Below are 23352 nucleotides of genomic sequence, written 5' to 3'. Positions count from 1 at the left end.
TTTCATTCGAAGCCTGTTTTTGTCCCTTGCTGTAAGGTGGGTCTCTTGTAGACAGCAGATGTCAACTTTTTGTTTGTGAATCCATTCTGCCAGTCTGCTCCTCTTTATCAGGGAGTTTAAACCATTTATATTTAAAGAGATCAAGGATAAGGGTGTTTTTTCTCCTTCCATTTTCTTGTTGGGCTGTTTTTTCCTCTTTTTTTTTTTTTTTCTTCTTGTCTTTAGTGAGCTGGTCTTTCTGCTGTACTTTGGCTATTGAGGTTTCTTTCTGATTCTGTCTGTGTGTCTTTTACGATCTCTGTTGGGTGGGGTTCCCCTCTTAATATTCGCTGTAGGGCTGGTTTTTTATTCACATACTCCTTTAGCTCCTCTTTGGTGTGGAAAGATCTGGTTCTCCCTTCGAATGTGAACTCCAATTTCGCTGGATATTTGATCCGAGGTTGTAAATTGTTATTCTGAAGTACTTGGATGGTGTTCTTCCACTCACTTCGAGCTTGGTAAGTTTGTGTGGATAAGTCGGATGTTATTCGAATCCTCTTCCCATTGAAAAAAGTTTCCTTCTTCGCTTTGGCTGAATTCAGAATTTACTCTTTAATCTTGAGGTCTGTAGTCTTCAATATTATGTGCCTTGGGGTGGCTTTCCTGGGGTCTGGCCTGCCAGGTGTACTGTAGGCTTCGGTTACCTGGATGGGGTCCCCTGTGAGATTGGGGAAGTTTTCTGCAATAACTTTATTGAGAACATGATTAAGCCCTCTGTTCTGGTATTCGGCTCCTTCTATTCCAATTATGCGTTCAGGTTGGAGCTGTTACCTGGAGAAAATTTGCAGCCAAAATATAAGAAAATATAGCACAATCTTCCCAGAATACAAATCTCTGAACCGGCACAGACACCTGACATTCTCTTTAGCTCCTTCCCAAAATAGAAAGAAGTCATTGTGTCGTGTTTTTGCATAAAGCTAATATTTACAGTCTTTTTGTTGTTCTTGTTTTGTGTTTGAAGAACTGAAAAGCTGGGTACAATGACACATACTTATAATCTCAGCTACTCAAGACACAGAGATTGAGAGGATCACATTTTGAGATCAGCCCCACAAAAAGTTAGTAAGAACCCACTTGAAGCCAGGTGCAGTGGTGTGTGCCTGTAGTCTCAGCTACTCAGAAATTAGAGCTACAAGGATCCAGGGAAGACTGGCTTATAACAAAAGAATAAAAAGATTAGGGATGTGGTTCAAGTGGTAGAGTGTCCACCCAGCAAATGTGAGACCCAGTACCTCCTCCACACACACAAACACACACACACACACACACACACACACACACACACACACAGAACTCTTCTTTGCTCTCTGCTATGGTTTTCTGGTTCCATCCACCAAGAACAGTGTCAGTGTGAGCTCTTGGCATGCACGTGTGGAAAGCACAGCTGCCCAGAGGAGATTCTTGAGTTGGGTGAAGGCAGGGGATGATGAGGCAGACTGGAAATCAATGGCAGAAAGGTGTCTTGAGGGGGAGGAACCCTCCCTGATGTTTTGAGATTCTAGCCCGCATATCCCACAGAGAAGTGATAAATAGGACTCTATATCTCTGTGACCCGTGCTCCTTCTCCTGATCAATACCATTGAGTGAGCAACTAGGCACAAATTCTTTTACAGTGACATCAGGGCCAAAGGCTCTCTATTCAGTACTCATCTAGGCTCCAATCCTCTGTAAGAGGCAGGACAGACTCATGTGATATGATTAATAATGAAAAGCCAAAGAATCCCCATGACATTGATACATTAAGTTAACTCCTCTCCTCTTCCAGCCCACTGCAGGAAAGTTATATAAGCAAACAAAAATGATGGATGCACACATTATTCATTATAGCTAAACGTACCACACCCAGAAGATGGAAGCAATTTGTAAGTTCCTTACAGAGCACAATTCAATAGAACGTGACACTCTCAGGCTCCACAAAAGGATGCAGGATTTTCTACATGTGGAGATGGAAAGACATACAACATATGACCTCCCCCCACCCCAAAAAAACCTAAGTGTAGCTTTCATGCTGCCTTTTTCCTTTAAGAAGAATGTTTTCAAAATATGTTTATATTGGTCATTTTAAGAAATTCTAAGAAGTGACTGGGAGAGGTGGCTCATGCCTATAATCCGAGCAATGAGGGAGAAAGAGCTTTCATCCTTTTGAGCCATTCTTTTGGTCTTCCTACCCATTTGTGAGCACCCTGCATGGAACAGGAGCTTGAGAAATGTTTGTTCAATGAAGAAAGAAAACTCAGTTAGAATGCATGCTTTTCATGTCTCCCATCTCGTGTGAAATCCAGTTGTCAGTTGGATGCAAGATCTTAGAGGAAGTAGTTTCCTTTTCTGAAGGACAGTATGTTCAAAGAAAGGTCAAACGGTGACCCTTCCATTGCCCAAAGTATTGTCACAAGCAGATATTCCTCTGTATTATTTACTGGGAGGTATGACGATAAGAACTAAGCAGAGACAACTGAACTGTAGATCATCAATATATTATGTCAGATGTTTCATTTTCCAGTATTAGATTCCTCACTATCTGGAGTTCTACATAATGAAAGAAGTTCTAATCTTCATTTCCCCACACCCAGAAATAGTTACAAACCTTTTTCCAGATACTCACACTAAAAATATTCCTTGCTCTTCAAAATAAATGTTTGTTTTCTAGAAATACTGGGATTGAACTCAGGGCCTTTCACTTAAGTACTCTACCCCTGAGCCACAGTTCTTTTGCTTTTAGGTGTTTCTTTTCTCCAAAGAAGATCTCACCTCACATTTTTGTTTAGGTTGGCCTCCAACCTTCCGTCGACATCTTGTCTCTGCCTGCTAAGTCGCTGGGATTATAGGTGTGTACTCCCACACCTGGGCACGTTCATATTCCTAATTTTTAAATTTACTTTATTGTTATTTTAAAGGCGATGTGCAGAGGGATTATAATGATGTGAGTCAGGTCATGAGTACATTTCCTTTCACACAGTGTCTTTCCTTCCCTCCCACTCCCAGTCCCTCCACATTCCTATTTTAGCCTAATGTTTATAATACATAGTTGTACATTTTTATGTATGTTGAAGTCATCAGAAAGCACAATTAGGTATGCAAAATTAAATAAATAAAATCCGAGCCTATGCTTTGCTGGTTGGCATGAACTCTTAAGTAGCTGGTGGCTGTTCTTTGTGTGCATTAATGTAGAAATCACAGCCAAGAAAATTATTCTGCAGAAATACTTACCATTTGAGAAAAGATTTGTCCCTACAGAGGTACTCATTAAATATTTGTTAAAGGTAAAAAAAAAAACACCCATCTCAGTCCAAAGTGAAGTATCATTTTTCTTTCTTTAGGGGAGATGCCCAGAGCTTCTAGTGGTGATCCGTAATCACAGAAGACTTTGGAGGAGATCCACAGAAGACTTGGTAGCGCTGCAGGGTACAATGGAGGCTTCCTTCCACCTGCCTCCACGCCCACAATGGGCTCCCCACCCCGGCACCTTCTGTGACTCCAAGGCCCGAAGACAGAGATGCCAGCAACACCCAAAGTGGATCCACAGGGAGTGTTTTCCACCTGAAGAGCTGCCAGATGCCTTTTGGGCAAATGTGGCAATCTCCTGGGAGCGCTGACTGAAAGCCACAGGTATGTCCCCGCGAGGGTTTTGGCTCATCTCAAGCAGCGTTGCTTCTGTGGTTGATGCCAAGAGGGCGCTATCAAGGCAGCATCACTGGGTTCTCTGGGCAGCGCTGATGGGCGGGCTGCCTGCTGGCAGGACAGAGCCAATGGGCCAGGCAGGCTGTGCAGCAGGTTTGGGAATGCCCCGGTACAATTTGCTGTGCCAAGTGGCTCATGCTTTCTTTTCCTCCACCCCAGGGCTAACTCCATACTCACATCCCATCTCCTGGGATGCTTGGCCATCCAGAAAAAATGGGAATATGAGATTGTGTGTGTGTGTGTGTGTGTGTGTGTGTGTGTGTGTGTGTGTATGATTGTCCTGAGGCTTGAACTCAGGGCCTGGACAAAGTGCTCTACCACTTGAGCCACAACTCTACTTCCGTGTGGTTAATTGGAGACAAGGGTCTCACAGACTTTCCTGTCTATGCTGGCTTCAAATGTTGATCTTTTTCCTCTTATGGTGATGTCCATAAGTTCTAACCTCCCTTGTCCCCCCCCCCCCTCCTCCTCCCCTACCACCCCGTGTGTCTGTCTCTGTTTGGGATCACCTTCTACCTTCTCTATCATGATTGCCATTTTACTTCTGTTTGTATGCCTTATTTTTTTTCTTTTTTTCTTTTTTTTTTGGCCAGTCCTGAGGCTTGGACTCAGGGCCTGAGCACTGTCCCTGGCTTCTTCCCGCTCAAGGCTAGCACTCTGCCTCTTGAGCCACAGCGCCGCTTCTGGCCGTTTTCTGTATATGTGGTGCTGGGGAATCGAACCTAGGGCCTCGTGTATCCGAGGCAGGCACTCTTGCCACTAGGCTATATCCTCAGCCCTTGTATGCCTTATTTAAAAAATAGAGAATTTTACAAAAGCCATTACTTCTTGATTTCTTCTGTTATTTCAGCATGACATTATATCACAGGAAACTGTCAACCATTAGGTTTGTCCACATAAGGTTATTTTTCAGCTCTGGCCCTGATTACATAACCATGTCGTGAGGTTTCTTCACTCTCGCCCCCTGCGCCTCTGAGACAGGATCTTGCTATGTGGCCCAGGCTGGCTTTGAATCCAGATCCTCCTGTCTCAGCACATATGCCACTGCACCTGGCTTCCGTGCCACATCTACAGGTTCCTGAAATGAAGAAGGTTCTTCAGTGGAACAAAATTTTCAGAGAGGTTTAAGTTTTGTGGGGTTTTTTTTCATTTCTTTCATTTGTGCCCCAAATTCCCAATGTAAATCTGGTCACCCTGCTTGACAATCTTACACAGCTTATTGATGAACCAAATCTTGAGAGTTAGAGAAACCGTAAGATAGGTCTGCATAGCTTCCAGAGCGAGGCACTTTGATGGCAATTAAATGCGGTTGTCAATGAAGTAGATAATTCAAAATGAAGGCAATGAGAGTTGACACACCATCAATAGCAAACACTTGTATTCCAAATGTTGTCCTCACATTAATCCACATCACCCCCTCAGTGGCATTGCAAAATAGAAGCCCGACAGATGAGCAGAGACAGAGGTCAGAACTCTCCTGAGAAAAGAAAATGCAAGTCTAAGGATCCGTGGCCCAGGCTAGCCTAGAACCTGCTGTGTAGCTCAGGCTTGTTTCAAACCCGTGATTCTCCTGCTGGAATTACAGGGGTGTACCACCACAACCAGACCAGCTGGCCGCACAAAATAAACTCAACAATCACCAAAGGACAACTGATCACTCCAGTGCTGAAGATGTCCAGAGGCTCCAAAGTGGTAGAGGGTTCCCCCAGAACCTGGGGCCCCTTTTCCCCTATTTCCCGGGGAAAATGCCTGAACCTCAAAACTACAATAGACCACTCGGCCTTGTTTCCCACCAGCAGGAGGCAAAACGTGCTCTCGTGGATCGGGGTTAGCCTAGGAGAGTGAGTTACTGAAACCTCCCCCCCTTCCTCTACTCACGTGTCGGAGATCGGCCCAGAAAGAAAGACTTCGGGGAGACAGCTTGAGGTTTGAACTGAACTCCTCGCCCAGGGGGCGGGGAGAAGGATTTATTACAGCAACGAAGGCAGGAAGGCGGGAAGGGATGAACTTGGCTAATTGGCTGAGCCGGGCTGTTTCGCCAAGAGTGGCACCCTGGGACTCCCCCCACAGGCTGACGTCATGCACCAATAGAACCGGCCCTGGGCTCTAGAGGCACCATCTTGAAGGCATCCACGTGGACCCAAGATCGAGATGGGAGGCAAGCCGAGCCAGAACTACTCCCTCTGTTTCCGGACCCAGAAGGCGTAGGAGCGGCTTCCGGCCATATGGCCCCAGGGCGGGAGGAGGGAGGGTCAGTCCAGAGAAATTGGAGTCCTTAGCAGGTTTCCGCGCCACTCAGGACAATGCAGGCATCATTTCCTCTTTTGCTGGTGAGGTAGAAGGTTTAAATTCTGGCGACTCTGGTAGTCCACAACAGCTGATAACTTAACACATGTAGTTAGTAAAACATTTTTTTTTCATAAACATTGAAGGCAAGGCACTAAACCCTTGCGCCTACCTTTTTAAAACAGTTATCAAAACATTGAAGTAAGGTGTCAAAACCCTCAGTTCCTATTTCCCTCCAACAGGACCCCCTAAATCAACCAGCAGGGGGAGAGCAAAAGCAGAGACAACGGTGCAAAACTTTTCTTATTTTTTGTGCAACGGTGTAGGTGACGCTGCCACAGCAAAACATTGCGCCACAGGAGACGCTCAAGGAAGAGTCTAGAAAGCAAGCAAGGAAGGGAAGCTGGCTGCCTCCTACCACTACCACTGTTGTATGCAGGCAGGCTCCCCATATTTTCTTGAGAGAGCAGAAGAAATCCAGCATGGTCCTTGTTTTCCTGGAGAGAACAAGAAAAAGACATTTCTCCAAAGCGAGTGCTCCGGGCTTAATTTCCCAATCAGGAAAGGCACATACAAGGCTCCTTCCCGCAGTTTTGGGAAGATTTAAAATTTATTTTGTGTGTAAATTTAAGGTATTTAATGTAAGCATAACTGTCCTTAACTAGTCATGGGAAAAGCATAACTGTCCTTAACTAGTCATGGGGGCTGCTCCCCCCTTTTTGTTTTTGTTTTTAAATGACACAGGAGGGCACCAGGCTGGGAGTATGGGCGAAGGTCACTTCTTCTGAAACTACTTCCTGCTGAAAGGGGGTGAAGTAGTCAGGGGCCCCTGATTTGCCATATGGCCTGGTACCATCCAGTGTGGTTGGCAAAAGTCCTTATCGTTACCACGAGAATGGACATGAGGGCCAATGGGTGTCATGGTTTCCTCTGGCTACCCTGTAGCTTGGCACAGCAGTGTAAAAAGGTGATGGTCTTGAACCGCAAGTTCCCAGGTGTTGACCTCAGTGAGAGATGTTATTCTGTTAAAAGACTTTTGAAAGGATAAAGCAAAATACTGACAAGTTCTCAGAGTTAGTTAACAGGAATGACACTGAACATACCCTGGGCATAAGCCAGAAAGTTCCCATTTGGAGCATAAACCCAATTGTGGCTAACTACGAAGAAGGAGGAATAACTGAAGGAAGTGTTTAGTGCTAGTGAACCGGTTTGGAGTAGCCAGAGGCTAAAATAAATAAGTAATTAAATAAATAAATATATATATATATATATATATATATATATATATATATATATATATATATACAACTGGCAGAAAAAAAAAAGGAAAATGGACAGGTAACTATTCCTTTTGACCTCCCGGCTCTGATTAGTTTTGAAAGGGTGAGACAAGGAAACTCCGTTTAGGATATGACACCATTCTCCTCTTACTCCTCTCCATATCCTTGTTTCCTGGACTGGCTGAGTCCCAGGAGTTCAGGCACTTGTTGCTGGGATGGCATGCTCCCATCCGCATTCACGGCGTTTGAACTCAGGGCCTGAGCACTGTCCCTGAGTACATCTGCTCAAGGCTAGTGCTCTACCACTTGATACACGGTGTCGCTTTTAGCATTTCGCTGGTTCTTTTGAGCCAAGCAGCCAGTCTGGCTCTTTGCTGGTTAATTGAGAGATGGAGTTTTAGAGAGATTTTCTTTTGCCCGGGCTGGCTTTGACCTGTATTCCACAGAGTCTTAGATATAAAAGCCCTTTTTATTTCCAATTGAGCAACGAGGAAAGCAACAGGAATAGCCCATCTGTAACTTGTTGACAACTGACCAAAAACCACTTGTCAAAGTTTTGCTGTAACACTTAGAGAATGTGAGGTCTATGTGCCATCAATTTAAATCATACCATTTAATCTTACCGGCAGGTGGAAAAGAGCACAAATGAATGATAATTGAGAGGGAAAAGATTCAGGATAATGTAAAAGTCTCAGCTTTAGCACTGGCTGTATCTTCCATCCCAAATTAGCAGGCTTCATGCTACGTGTGATGAAGTCAGGCAGGAGAGATGAGTTATACCCAGGTAGGGCTGTGGTAGGATCTCAGAGACACCTCCTGCAAGATTGCTTGCAAAATTCTGTACAGACTGGTTAAAGATATTTAAATCCCCCAGCATTTCCGGGTTGGTTGCTCTGAGTATTCTCTGGCTTTTGTAGGCTGATGCCCTTCTGGATTAAGCAGGGTGATGACTTTAAGAGATTTACCTAGTTACAAAATCCCAAGATAACTTTGTGGACTCCAACAGCTATGATGCCTTTGATCTGGCAAAATGTTAGCACTCTGGTTGTTTAAATTTCCATCTAGGAACGTAATTTGAGCCTTTGCCTCAGCCTTAATTGCATCCGAAAGACTCTAAACTCAAATGACAATTTTTTTCTTAATGCAGGAATCACAATTACAAATTAGGAACATTTATCCATTTAGCTTTCCAATAAATTAGTGAGAACCATTAGCTTGCTTTGCCATATTTTTTTTTTTACATACAGGGTTAATGAGAGTTTACTTTTATCCCCACTAGTTAGTTATACATACTTTAAAACACTTCCCTGATTATATGTAACTTTAGATAGGTAGGAGTCTTACTTATCACATCACAGTATTCACACAGAATTTAGTACCCGAATCATTAGACTGATACCCAAGACAATTGTGACAAAAGTACTTTTAACCATGTTTACCAGAATTTAAAAACACAAGAGATTTGGTCCCAGCACCTTGCCTTTTCAATATCTCCAAATTGCAAGGATAGCACAGGAATCAAATCACATCAGACAAACAAACTTTCCAACCATCAAGAAAAACTCCTCCAATTTCTAGTATCTCTGAGGTGGTAGTCTTAGAAAATGCAATCAAATTATTGCTGTATCAGAACCCTTTGTTTGCCCCCCAAATACCCTGTTTGAGTTGGAGACCTGGGGCTTTCTCTTGTTATAACTCCGCCCAAGCTGTGGGGCGGGAAAGCTTAACACAGAGCTAACAGGACACAGACGCAGGCTCACAGCAGGACGCCTGTGTTGTGAAGCTGCCAGGAGTCTGCCAGCCACAGTGAAGCCAACACTGCCTGCCCTCCAGCCCCCAGGACCGCGGCCGAAGCAGCTCTTAGGAAAAATCTCTGAACTGGCCATGTAAGTTTTCTGGAATTCCAGTGGCAAAAGGATATTATTTTGCTCACATATTAGAACCACGTGATCCGTAAAGAGCAAAAAACCTTTCCAAGGAAGCAAAACTTTCACAGATCCAGCCTCACAGACCATCCGCAGGGCTGCAGACAGGCTGCTAGCCCCGCCCAGCCTCCAGGAATCCAGCACGCCACCAGCAAGTGTGGGGGCGGGGGGGGGGGGAGGCCATCCCGACTTATCAAGCATTGATAACAAATTCTAAGACTCTGTCCCTTTCTCCAACAGCTATGTAGTCCAATCCAGTAGATTTGGGGCCGGCTTTAGAGGTAGAGAGGGCGCGGGCCAGCCCTAACACCGTGCACACGAAGCTCCACGCCACCCGCAGACACCGGGCCCTGTGTATCGCGCCAGCCCCAGGCATTGCCCGGGATGTGCCCCGCTGCAGCACCTGCAGGAGAATTCGCGCCGCCTGCCTTGGGCCCCGCGTCCTCAGAGCCCAGCGCGCGGAGCCGCTGCTCTGCACTCCGGCGGCTCCAGACGCCGAAAGAGACGGGGTGGGGGCTGGTGCGAGGGCAATCCGCTCCAGGCTCTACACGTGCCTCGGCGCCTCCATGCCTGCCATTTCCCAGGCTTCCCGCAAATCGGGACCCAGAAATCCCGGGTGGGGAGTCCCAGCCCGGGCGGCAGCAACTGTTCCACATGGTGTTGCTGCCACCGCCTTTTGCGCTTCTCTACTGTGCAGCCGCCACGGCGGGTTTCCCACGGGAAGCACAAAGCCATGCCATACCGCCCCGCCCGGAGCCAGGAGACCCACAAGGCCACACCCCCGGGGCTCCCACGCTCGCCCATCACCCTGGGCAGCAGAAACACCTTGGCCCTTGGCCTCAATATCTCAAAAGTCGAATCCAGTCTCTTGGAACACGAATCAATTCTGCCCCTCTGTCATAGCTGCCAGAAGGGGGAACCAACACACCCCGGAGAACCCACTCCAATTTCCCGAGGGCTACCGATAGCTCCGCACTTTGCGTCCTGTGGGCTTCCTGCCCCGCCCCATGTTTGGGGCGCCATTTGCCAGGCTAAGCTCTACCTCCGTCCGTGTAGAGATCCTGGGCCTATTTGCTCCTCCGCATGGTCCCCTATCGCCCTCAACGCATATCCTCTGGCCAGTAGGAATTAACTGTGGACTTGAGGTCCATGTGCAGCCTCAGTCAGCGTGTGGTTGTGAGAATGCCCTACCCCCTTCCTATACTTGCCAAGGAAGACAGGGTTAGCACAAACATATCCAGAAGCTTCAAAGAGTGCTCTGTTCATTCAAGGGAGGGGCCAACAGACTTATAGAAGTAGTGAAGCGTGAAGGGGAGGGACGGACAGGTGTAAACAATAGGCTAATGAGCATGTGAATCACGGTGAAGCCTCAGCACTTCCTCTATGGGCGGGGACCTGTTGGTTCCTCCTCTTTCATCAGCCAGGGCCATTACAACACATGTGCTCGACGCCGAGCGGTGGGGGCTGGTTTGCTATCTCTTCCAGCAGAACCCCGAAGGAAGTGGGACTGGCCAGCAGCCAGCCGCCCCAGGTCTTAAAGGCGTAGCCATTCCCTACAGGAGGGGCTGCAAGAACAGCTCTCATGATGGCCCCACCAGCTCTGCCCAGATCACAATATTCTGGCCACAAACTTTATTTTCAAGGTTTCTCTCTGACCAATGAGAGGCAAGAATTGAGGCCACACCCACATTTCATTCGGCCTAATAGCCCTGGAATTCCCTCTGTGGGCTCACACCACTACAAGCAGTTGAGGGAGGCGGAGGTGCGGAGTGTTGAGCAAGGGATTTGAGGTGACTTTGGACATAGACTTGGAAGTAGAGTGGAGTTGGAGGTAGTTGGAGTTATTGGTGATTGTAAGAACAGAGTAGATTTTAAAGGCCTGGGAACGTGGCCCACACATCTTCGCCGTCCCAGAGCTAGAATGTCTGAACAAACATGACAAGAAAAGGTAACTGCAGGGAAGAAACTTCTCCAAGAATACCAGCAGAAGAATTGTCCCGGAAGACCTGCAGAATCCAAGAAAAAGAAGAAGACTACAAAGGTAAGTAACCCCAAGACCAACATCACTGGGGAACATCATTCCACCAAGGGTGCAGCCAATGATCACGCTGACCCTCAGCCTCCCCAGCCATCAGGGCTGTCAGGGTTGAGGGTACTGCAGGCCCCATAACATCAAGGACCTTGAAAAGCAGTACCAACTCCTGGTGCAGGTCCTGAACACCACCAAAATACAGAACCAGCAGCTGTGCAGTGAGATCCAGCAGCTGAAGCAGGAGAAGACAGATGCGCAAGACCAGCAAGGGAAAGAGATGGCGGAGACAGCCCGCGTGCACGAGGCACTGAGAGCCGAGCTGCAGGAGCAGAAGCTAGCCATACAGATGCACAGATGCACAGAAGGCGACTTGCAATCCGCCCTGGCCCACATGCAGCAGGTGGCCCTGGACAAAACCCGGGAGCAGGAGGGCCTGGCCGGCTGCCTGCAGGCCGTCCAGCAGCGCGTGACCGAGCTCGAGTTCGAGTTCGCCTTGTCTGCTTCCACCACGCAGAATGAGACCGCGAGAAGCAACGTGGAGCTCATGAAAGACCTGAATCACGTGAAGATGCAGCTGGATGTACGAAGAAAACCACAATGAACGAAGACCTGGAAGACGAGAACAGCGAGCTGCAGGAGAGGCTGGAGGTGCTGCTCACCCAGAAGGCCGACTTGCAGACCCAAGTCCACACGTGCCAGCAGGCGCTGGAGGAGCGGGCCCAGTGTGGAAGACAGCTGAAGGGCCTGGAAGAGCAGGTGGCCACGTTGAAGGTGGAGAGAGACGCTCGTGAGGAGCAGCTGCGGGAGGAGAAAGACCAGGGGCTGAGGCAGGTGCGGGAGCTGGAGAGCCAGCTGCTGGAGCTGAGCACGCAGCAGGCCGAGCCGCAGCCCCCCACGGGGCCGTCAGAGGCTGAGCAGCAGCTGCAGGCCCAGGCCCTGCGGTTGCAGGAGGAGCTCCGCAGCCAGCAGGAGCAACTGCGGCTCCAGATGGAGGAGAACCAGAGCCTCGGCCTCCAGTACCTGGAGCAGCGGCAGAGGCTGTGGATCCTGGAGAAGAAGGCCGAGGAATGGGAGCAGCACGCCGAGGACCGGCGCAAGATCCTCGACAAAATAGAACAGGAGCAGGAGAGCAAGAGACGTGCACTGGCGCGCAACCAGGAGCTGAAAGACGAGCTGGCCGGGCTGCAGGACGCCGTGCAGGGGCTGAGCGCCCGCGAGGAGGAGCTCACCAGCCTCCTGCGCTCCGAGCAGCAGGCCAACACCCACCTGCACGAGAAGCTGAAGCGACAAGAGGAGAAGTCACAAGAATGGCAAGAGCTGGCTGGGGTCAAGAGCAAGGTGGCTCAGGAGCTGCAGGAGCTGCACGACCAGTCCCTGGCCCAGCTGCAGGAGCTCCGGTCCGCCTGTGAGCAGCACAGGGCCGCCAGTCAGCAGCTGAGCTGCGAGAAGGAGGCCCTGCAGCAGCAGCTGGAGCACGTGAACAACAAGCTGGAGGCCCTGATTGCACCCCAAAATGTACAGGACATTCTAAAGTGCCTAAAAGTAACAGGAGATGAGAAAGAGAAGCTTTTGACCCAGCTGATTGTCCTGCCTTTCCCTCAGGAAGGTGAAGAAGGCCTATGCAAAGATGAAGATTGGGAGAGGAGGCGCCTTCCCCGGACTTGTCTGTCCCAGAGGACACAGACAACCCACAAACCATGTGGGATTTTTACCTTGCAACACTGGCAGCCGCTGAATCTAAGAAGGCGCAGCTCAGCCGGCAGCTCCAGTGTCTTAGTGTCAGTTTAAATCCAAAGCAAGATCTGAAAATGTCATTTTTGACCAGTTTTGCCTGTGTCTGGGATAGTAGGAGCAGATATTACTCAAAAAAAAAAACAAAAAAAAAATCAAAAAACAAGTGCACTGCTCTGCTCAAAGCTTTGTCTATTTACCCATGTACTCTAGAAGTTGCATATGCAGATCTGGGAGTTGAGATGAAGCATGAACATTCTAACAACCATTCTCCAGGCTCACCCAAACAGTGCCCCTCAAAGAACAAGTAGAAAATAAAAGCTTAAATTGCTACATAGAAAGACACAGGCAATACAAACTTGAAATGCAAGGAAGAAAGGTTAAGATAGACTATACAATCATTGCCCTAGTGACAATAATGATGTCTGAACAAGCTTTACACAGGATTCTGTGTAAATTTCTCCACCACTCACCAACTTTATTGAGAATTGTGAAGACTCAGGCAGTATGTGCTAGCACTGGGGGACAAAGACAAGCAAGCTCACAGCACGGAGCTTACTGTCCCTTAACTGAATGGATGGAAAAAGAAATTGTGGTAGACTCATATAAGGGAATATTACTCAGCCATATAAAAAGAAAAAAATCCTAATTTAAGAGCCAATATGGATAATCCTTGAGGTTATTATGCTAAGGGAAAGAGACCAAACACCAAAGAACAAATGCAACAAGACTCCATATCTGTAAAATGCTCAGAATAGGAAAGTCTATGGAAACAAAAAGTAGGATTGGAAGACTACGGAACAATTTAGGGTGACAAAAACATTCTGGTGTCAGTGACAGTAGATGCACACCTTGTACATATACCAAAATTCAGCAAATAATACAGTGTTTGTGTGTGTGTGTATCTGTGTGTGTGCGCACGCGCGCGCCTGTCCTGGGGCTTGAACTCAGGCCCTGGGCATTGTACCTGAGCTTCTTTTATCAAGGCAAGAGCTCTACTACTTGAGCCACAGCACCAATTCTGGCTTGTTCTGAATAGTTTCCTGGGGATAAGGGTCTCACAGGCTTTCCTGCCAAGGCTGGCTCCAAACTGTGATCCTCAGATCTCAGCCTCTTGAGTAGCTAGGATTACAGGCATGAGCCACCAGCACATGACTGAATAGAACTCGTTCAAGGGATGAATTTTATGGTATGTGAATTACATTTTAGAAGCAAAAAAATACAGCTGAGACACAATCCACACTGAGGGCCAATCAGTCGAGAGAACATAAGTTGGCTACCTTGCAAACCAAAAAAGTTGACAGCTGAAAAAGGAAGAGGAAGGAAAGAAACAACTCCCAAGGACAGGACAGAGAAGACACAAAGATGAAAGCAAAGGAAACCCTTCTCCTGCTCTCTTCTGAGACAACAAAGGATCAAGATGTCAGGTAAAACCAATCCAATAGACTCAGTCCTCAGAGCTGTCACATAAATGCAATTCCAGCCATTTTTCATGACCCTCTTTCTCCTTAGGAAGCAATCAATTATGTGTTACAAAGACTAGTAAAAAGAAAAAATAAACCAGATCCTCTTTTCAGTCAGAAAAATGAAGAATGATGTCCTATAATTTAAAAAACAAGGATAAAAATTAAAATGCTAAGGCAGCTGTTGGTGACTTCTAAAATCATATATGTCATTTCAAGAGAAAACCAGGCATCTCAGTGTGAATGAGGACATGACACACACTGAAAAGAGAGCGCACCTAATGTTGTCACCTAACAATGCTAACGAGGCCATACAATGAAACGCAGAAAATGGGCGCTGAGCGTCAAATACTTGGTTGAACTCAGTGTTCATATTGTGAGGACCAGATGAGCTTTAGTGCCTTTGGACCCCCAGCCCATTCTTCTCCAATGGGATCTCTGAACCTCAGCACCTGTAGGAAGTATAGCAGCATCCTGATATGGACCCTCTGAGTGTTAGCACGAGTGACTCCCTCCCACCAGGAGCCCAACCCAAACTGCTCCCAGCCATTTCCATCTGTCCACGGGGGGATGAAACATGAACCACCTCCAATAGACAACCACGGATTTACAGTGACTAAACTGGTCTCCCATCCCCACGGGCTGAGGGATGTCAGTTCTCCGTCTTTTAGCTTTCTAAATACTTCTGACTCTCCCCAACAAGACAGATTAAAACGATTCGGAAGCCAAGTGCCAGTCACTCAGGCCTGTAATCCTCGCCACTCAGGAGGCTGAGGATCTGAGGATCTGCTTCCGTGAAGAAAAGCAACCTAGCCAGCCACCAGAGGAAATGAACAAGGCCTCACTCCTAAGCATCCCATCCGCTTTCCTGTCCCACTCGCTAAACACAGGAGGGTTGAATTCCAACGCATTCACCTCCCGCAGGCCATAGCTAGCTCAGCGGCCAGAGACGGGCCTGCCACGTGGACATGAAGCCACTCCCCCATGTCTTCCAGCTAAGGAAGCCCAAGCACAATGTGTAAAGAACCTGACGACTTCGGTAATAATCCATGGAGGATTTCCCATGCGGTTCTTTCTGACGTGACAGTGAATACAGGCCTGTGGTAGGATGACCACTGGCCTTCGTTCAGTGGAGGGGGCTCACCGTCAGGGGGCATCAAGATCTTGTTGTTCTGTGTGCACCACCCCACGGGGTGGAGGTCTGCTATGACCATATCACACCAGAAGTCAGCCCTGCGGTCTTCCCCATAACCACAGTAGCGCAGAAGCAGCAGCTGTCCGCACGTGGTGATGATCGTGGCCACCCAGTAGGTGTCCGGGTTGTTCTTGTTGGCCACCTCCAACTTCATGCCAGGCTGGAAGTTGCTCTGAATGCTAATTTCCACCTTAAGAAATCAGAAACAAAGAAACACCATTTAATCCACTGGACGCTTATTTCTGAAGACGGTAAGAACTGCTTAAAATGAGAGGACTTGAAAAGTCTATTTCTCTTGCCATAATACAGGCATGCATTTTTCTGTGCGAGTTGTAAGCACAATGCTACATTTTCCAGAAGCTACATTCAGAATAAAAAGAAAACAGATCACTGGTCGCTAGTGGCTTGCACCTGTAATCCTAGCTACTCAAGAGGTTGAGATCTAAAGGATCCTGGTTCAAAGCCAACCCTGGACAGATAAATCTGGGCACATAAATTCCCTCCAGCTTCCTACAAAAAAAAAAGGCTTTCAGTCTGGTGGGTCTTAACAGCCCAAAGCTGATATTTGTACTGTCCCTGAGCAGCAGGTGCTTAAAAGAAACAATCAGGCAGTGTGGTACTCATCTCGGTGCCTGATGCTACTTTTCCTTCCAAGCTGACATACAAGCTGGGTGCTAGTGGCTCACCTCTGTGATCCTAACTACTCAGGAGGCTGAAATCCAGAGGACCACAAGTGAAAGCTAGACAGAAAAGTCAACAAGGCTCCATCTCCAAAATAACCAGTGAAAAGTGAGGCTGGAAGTGCGGCTCACATGGCAGAGAACCAAGAGAGCAAGTACAAAGGACCTGAGTTCAAACTCTAGTACCATCCACATTAAAAAAAAAAAAAAGTGCCCTGTAGACCTGGGAAAGCTACTCCTGAAGGACAGGTGCCAAAGGTGGCCTCCAGGCCCACAGGCATCAGGAAAGATAATGGCAGGAAAATCATGGCTCGGCAGTCAAGGGTTTCCAGTGCTCTTGAAAGGGAAGTGGGGAAACTGATGAACCTGAGAATGAGGGACTCTCCCAGGAAGAAAACAAGGACTTCTTTGCACACCAAGGAAGAAGTGGTCAATCCATGTCTCTTTCCCCAACAGCATTCAGCAAACTACCAACTCACCCCAGCTACCTCCAGAGATTTGTAACTGTGTCTTTTGAGGAACCATCGCCCACCCTGGCACGTGCGAGGAAGGCGTGGGGGGTGCTCTGCTCTCTGGTTTAGCTCTTGTTTTTGCCACATGGCCCCAGTCACTTCCAACATCCACTCTTACACAAAGGGGATCCACACATGACCTTCACAAGGGCACACAGGCCGAACAGGCCCACAGATCCCTTTTCAAAAGAACATGACCTCCGGAAAGAATTAAAGGTCTGTGAAATAAAGAACCGGAAGTTCTAGCTTTCTTCTTCAGCCAGGAAGCCAAGATTTCTCAAATTTCCATTCTCGCTTCTGAATAGAATATTCTTAACTATGAATTAGGTCTCAGAAATTCAGTCTTTTCCTTGCTGATAATAAAGTACCAATCTCTCAATTTTAGCCAGAATCTGATAGGAAGTCTTTATTTTTTCAGTTTTCTGGGCATTGTCCTCTAGTGGGCATGTTATTTGCATTATCCAAAGAAATATTAATTAATGTAAATATTTAGAATAATTCTCATTAATAGTATACTATTCTTAATATTAGTAAGAATGATGTTTTTGGTTAAATATAAGTATTTTCAGAATTATTTCTGGTTATTCTTCCAAATTGGCTCATCAAACTACAAATAACTATGAAACTCCTCTGTGTCCTTTCAAAATCAAAACATCAGCTCAATATAAGAATATACACGGTGCCATTGGACCCATGAGTCTTTCACAAGCACCAGGCAAAGGTTTCGTGGTGATGAGGAAATGCTGTCCAGCCTGTGGTTGGTACGGAGGGGCACATCTGTCCAGCAGTTCAGGGCTAAAGGGTTGAGGGCCTGAGTAGGAAAGTTCTATTTTTGGAAGCTATCGCTAGATCTTTTTTTCTACTAGGGATTTTTAATTCTACTCTGCAGTGTCCCAGAACTGGATAGAAAGGGGTCATTTTTACAAATTTAGATGATGCTAAGTTGAAGGCAAGGACGGTAACTGTTGCCTTATAAAACCCCAGTCCCTTAGAATTGCCTCTCAAATGTTATTCCAATAAAGTGACCTACAATGAAATAGCCAGGAGATAAAGAAGGGACTCAGGCCTACTCAGGCAGAAACAGGCTTCTCAAAAGCAGTTAATAGGAGAGCCAGGCTCCAGTGCCTCGGGTCTGTAATCCTAACTACTCAGGAGGCTGAGATTTGAGGACTAAGGTTTGAAGCCAACCCAGGCAGGAAAGTCTATGAGACTCTTAGCTCCAATTAACTGCCAAAAAGCAGAAGTAGAGCTCAGGCTAACCTTGGGTAAAAAAAAAAAAAAGGTAAGGGAAAGTGCCCAAGTCTTGACTTCAAACCCTAGTATTGGCAAAAGAAAATGTATTGATTAATGAAGTTAAAGGGTCCTGCACCTCTAGCTCAGGAGAGATGATGGTAGCGTTTCCACTTGCAGGGGCACAGGGAAGCCACCCAAAGAGAAGGCAGTCGTATTCTAGAATACAGGCCAGGCGGCAGCTGTCGGCCCTATCTGTGTTACCTTGTCCTTAAACAGCACATCTGGACAGCATGTCTGCTGTCTCATCCAGTCGTTGAGGGCATTGCGTCGGCACTGGGCCTTTGCCAAAACGTTCTGGTGTCTGAGGACTCGGGCTGATCGCAGATCCTGTCCAGACTTCTTGACCACGTGTCTGGCTCTCACCCAGTCCTCTCACAGCCCCCAGGGTCAAAGCCAGACACCATCAAAAGACTTGGGGTGTGCCCTCTGCTCCGCACTCCCCACTCGGCCAAACAACCTTTCCAAGCAACAGGACAGATGGACACCCCCACAAGAGCTACCAGGAGCTCAGAAAAGTGAGGGACTCCACTGTCACCCTCCGAGGAAGGTGGGCTGCAGAGCTGAGCTTAGTAAACACCGCTCCTGAGCTCCCTGTCAGGACTCAGAAGCTCCACCCCCCCCCCCCCCCTGTCCATCAGGGATGAAGGCCACAGTGCCTGATGCATCTGTCACTCTGTGATGGGAAGCATTCCAAGATCCCTCAGCCAGACACACAAGGCGGGGGCAGAACCCATCATCCAAGCACCCACCATCTAGAGGACAAGCGAGGGCTGAGTCCCGGGAGGCTGGGGATGAGGAAGAAGTGAAGCAAAGTTGGGAGAAGACCTGGGCAGGAAACTGAGTCCTCAGCCTAAGAAGGCCAGCGGCCCTGGTCCTGAGAATGTCAGCTGTTGCAAATGAACGGGAGCAATTCATCCCTTCACACCAAAAATGCCTACTCGCATCCAGGCTGTGCTAGCAGACCCTGTCTACTACTTGCTCTTGGTACCTCAGTTTAGAGGCCCCAGAACCCTCATCTCCATGACTCCTGAGGAGAGGGGAGACAGGACACCTCAATCTGAGACTCCGAGACTTTTTGTTGTAGCTCTACGTATCCCTCATAAAATTCTAATCCCCACTATTCGTATTTTGCAGAAAATTCCGTTTTTACCAAAGTTTAATCCGCTACAAACTACATTTCCAGTCCCGTCCCCAATGTAATGAGCTCTTCTCTCCTTTGGGGCTCACTTATTTATTTAGTCAACTTGACAAGACAAAATCAGAGAGCTCCCAGTATCTCCCTACAGTGGAATCAAAAAGACATTAACTTCCATCATTCCCTCCCTGGCTAGAGAAAGACTTTATAAAGTACCCCAAAAGTCAGGCTCAAAATGGGATTTGAAAAATAAAAACTGTACGCCCAGTCACTGGTGACTTGAACTGTATTGTTTGAACCATAAAATCATTTACAAAATAGAACATCGCTGGGCCTAGGAGCCCCAAGCAGTTGATTCTCTAAAGACATTTCAATGAGCAGTAGATAAACACATACAATGTTATGAGGAGAGGTCTCATAAACCCAAAGCAAATATTTACAGCTGATTCATAAGCCTCTTAAACCCATAAACATTTCATCAAGGAAACTCTGACAATCTTCTGCCACCATAAATTGAGCCACTGGGAGGCACTTCCCTCATGACGTCATGCAACCCGACTGTGAAAAGATGCGAAGAAAATATCACGATTTTGAGAGAAAACTGGTGTGCGTGAGCAGCGGTGATCCACTTTTACGAAACAGAAAGCTATTTGCGGTGTCAGAATAGCCCAAAATAAACATTAAAAAAAAGAGAATGCCTTATCAAAAGCTGGAGTCCATGTCAAATATGCTATGAACAAATGCGTGCTTTCTCCTGAGGAGTTAAATCTTGTGTTTGTACCATTTTCCAATCTGAAATGAGGCTGATTTTGCAAGGCTGAATATTAAATCCTGTAACTACTATCTAATAAAAGACCTGAGAATGGTGAGGTGCTGAATGAATGAAATACTGCTGAGTACACATGCTTATGTCAGTGTCAGTATTTTGTTTTGTTGGCTTTCTTTGGAGGGTGGGGGGAGGGAGAAGGGAGGGTATGGGAGTTTTTGCCAGTCTGGGGCTTGAACTAGTTTTGTGCTCAAGGATAGTGAACTCGTTTTGGGGAACCACAGCTCCATTTCCAGCTTTTTGATAGTTAATTGGAGATCAGAGTCTCACAGACTTTCTTTCTTGCCCAGGCTGGCTTTGATTACAGGATTACAGGCATGAGCCACCACAGGTGACCAGCTACTAAGTGCTTTCAAAATTCAGGAAGAGACAAGAAGGGACTAGACCTTCTTTGCAGTACTAATATTCAGAGTTCATACAGTCGTAAGGAGTAGAAAATTGTGCAATTGTGAACCACAGTGTAAATAACTCAAAGCAACTCAAGCCATCGCCACCCTGGAGGTCCACCTTACACTGAAGGACACCAGGGGCAAGAACAGTCATCTCATCAGAGCACAAAGACCTACATGAGTGTCCCCACCACTGGGGGGTGGGGAGAGACAACCATAAAAAACAAGCTAAGTGCTTGTTTCCAGCTGCTCAATAGGCTAAGTTCTCAGGATCATGGTTCAAAACCACCTCAGGCAAGAAAGTCTGGGAGATTCTTATCTCCAATTCACCAGCAAAAAAGCCAAAAGTAGAGCTGTTGCTCAAGTCATAGAGCTCTAGACTTGAGCATAAAATGCTAAGTTACAGCTCTCAGGCCCTGAGATCAAGCCTAAGGACCAAAACAACATAAATAAATAAAATAGAGATAAGGGAGTTAATACTCATAAAGAATACAAAATGTTGATTATTTGTCTGAACTCACACTTGGACACCATCACCCCTAATTCTCAAATCCATACAAAATTCCCGAAAGAACACTGAACTTTCCTTCCCTTCCACATCTGATCCTGAAGGCCTAGTGGTAAAGTGCTCGCCTCATATACATGAAGCTCTGGGTTCAATTCCTCAGCACCACATATATAGAAAAAGCCGGAAGTGGCCCTGTGACTCAAGTGGTAGAGTGCTAGCCTTGAGCAAAAAGAAGCCAGGGACAGTGCTCAGGCCCTGAGTTCAAGCCCCAGGACTGGCAAAAAACGAGTCTCACAGTCTTTCCTGCCTGGGCTGGCTTTGCACTGTGATCCTCAGACCACATCTGATCGAAAACACCCCCAGCATTAAATCTCTGCTTATCCCTGAGCATGTCCTGGTAGACCTCAGAACCAAATTTCCCCCAAAACTAGTTCTAGACCTGAAGATATTTTGCATGTCAACAAGTGAAGACAATAATAATAAATACTTGAAGAATCATATAGTCAGTATAGTCATATAGTCAATAGTTCAAATACTTAAACCTAGAAGACATAGGTTTCAAGAGTGGAGTCAGCCTCAATGGTAAAGCGAAGCTTTAAAGCTTGCTCTAAGATTTCTAGCCCCATCTTTGGGGTGCCAGTGGCTCACCTCTTGGGAGGCTACGAATGAGTGGATGAGAGCAGCCTGGATGGAACAGCTCACAAGACCATCTCTCAACCCACAGCTGAACATGATAGGGTACACCTGTAATACTAGCTTCTTAGGAGGGTGAAATTGGGAGGACGGTGGTCCCAAGTCCGCCCCAGGTAGGACTGTCCACATGGAACAAGCCGGGCACAGTGGCACTGATGGTAAGCTAACAGTAGATGACAGTCCAGTCACATGCCATGGCATGAAGACCCTGTCTCCAAAATAACCAGCACCAAGAAGGGTTAGAGGTGTAGCTCAGCAGTGGACTGCCTGACACACAGGGTCCAGATTCTGAGGTCCAACCCTAGCACCACAAAAATACAATGGTTGACATGCTGAATGAATGAATGAATGAATGAATGAATGAATACTTTAGAGATAAGCCCCACCCCAATAGTGGCCACAAGAAAACTTATGCAAATTCTAAGGAGGAGACAGAAGAGCCACATAGCAGGAAACAAATGTAGGCCATAAGGATAATTTAGACTTATTGAGAAATAGTAGATCATCTACCACACAAAAACACAGAACAAGTCTCCAAGTGGGAACCTGATGGGCTATGGCATAAAATACCCTAGGGGATAATATCATTCCCCATCTCCAACTTTGCATCTATGAACTTGTTCTCAAGGAAACATCAGTACAAACAATTTCCTGACAGCAGATTAACATCAATGAATTTCACAATCGACTTAAGCTACAAAGATATATTACAGCTGCATGAAAATGGAAGGCTCATTAATAATACGACATAGCTGGCTTTTAGACCATTTTGAAAATACAACATTGGAAATGATCTAGTCATGGACTATGTCCAGTGGCCCACAGCTATAATCCAAGCCACATAGTAGGCTGAGATCCAGAAAATGGAGCTTTAAAGCCAGCTTGGACATTAAAAAAAAAATTCCATGAGACACTGTCATTAAAATAACCAGCAAAAAAAATCCACTTCTGGAGGCATGGCCCAAGTAGTAGAACACCAGCCAAGCCCTGGTATAGGGACACAGATAGCTTAGACAAAACAGACAATCCCAGAGACAGGAGGCATGTGAGGTCTGGAAATGCCTCTCCACTGTTTTCCTGAACATTTCAGGAAGATACAGGCCAAGAAACCAAAAGGAAAGTCATACCTGAATCAAGATCTCCATTTCCATTGGCTGAGCTGATATGCTTTTCCAAAGATGAAGAATCTTGCATGCTGGGAACAGACCGACTGCTCTCCATGTCTGAGAAGCCACTATATTCGTCCCTTAATTCATCCTGTAGGAAGCAAACAGGAGTAAACATCAGAGCACTTTAATGATATTAAGCCATATAAACTCATTTCTAAGCTCTCCCATAGTAACATTAACTTCTCAGAGTTGCTACCAATTCAGGATAGCGTTAAGCAAAATGTAATGTTGGTAACTGAAAATACCAGAAGGGCTGGGAATATGGCCTAGTGGCAAGAGTGCTTGTCTCCTATACATGAAGCCCTGGGTTCAATTCCCTAGCACCACATATACAGAAAATGGCCAGAAGTGGCGCTGTGGCCCAGGTGGCAGAGTGCTAACCTTGATCAAAAAGAAGCCAGGGACAGTGCTCAGGCCCTGAGTCCAAGCCCCAGGACTGGCAAAAAAAAAAAAAAAAAAAAAAAAAAGAAGAAGAAAATACCAGGAATATAGACTTATTGGTACATCTCTTTATGCAA

At 46.7% G+C, this 23352-nt stretch overlaps 2 protein-coding genes across 3 annotated transcripts in view; both read right to left on the bottom strand.

Moving 5' to 3' along the window:
* LOC125367344 (inter-alpha-trypsin inhibitor heavy chain H5-like) overlaps positions 1 to 23352 on the bottom strand; it is a 156645-nt gene that overhangs the window by 12521 nt on the left and 120772 nt on the right. The gene's annotated exons all lie outside the window — the stretch shown is intronic.
* The window catches only part of LOC125366847 (scm-like with four MBT domains protein 2), a 29448-nt gene continuing 14655 nt past the window's right edge, over positions 8560 to 23352 (bottom strand). The window contains exons 2-4 of one of the 2 annotated variants that reach the window (XM_048367571.1): positions 22793 to 22922; positions 15579 to 15819; positions 8560 to 12038 (exon numbers count right to left, since the gene is read on the bottom strand). In XM_048367571.1, coding sequence (XP_048223528.1) covers positions 11896 to 12038; positions 15579 to 15819; positions 22793 to 22816 — 408 coding nt within the window. In that variant the 5' untranslated portion in view covers positions 22817 to 22922 and the 3' untranslated portion in view covers positions 8560 to 11895. Of the gene's footprint in view, positions 12039 to 14069; positions 15820 to 22792; positions 22927 to 23352 lie in introns of those variants that run through there. The other variant, XM_048367570.1, reaches the window with a different exon arrangement.

Source organism: Perognathus longimembris, chromosome 18 (genome assembly GCF_023159225.1).
Source record: "Perognathus longimembris pacificus isolate PPM17 chromosome 18, ASM2315922v1, whole genome shotgun sequence".
In the NCBI taxonomy this organism is placed as follows: domain Eukaryota; kingdom Metazoa; phylum Chordata; class Mammalia; order Rodentia; family Heteromyidae; genus Perognathus; species Perognathus longimembris.
Note: the sequence above shows the minus strand (reverse complement) of the source record. Positions and strands in the feature narration are given on the sequence as shown.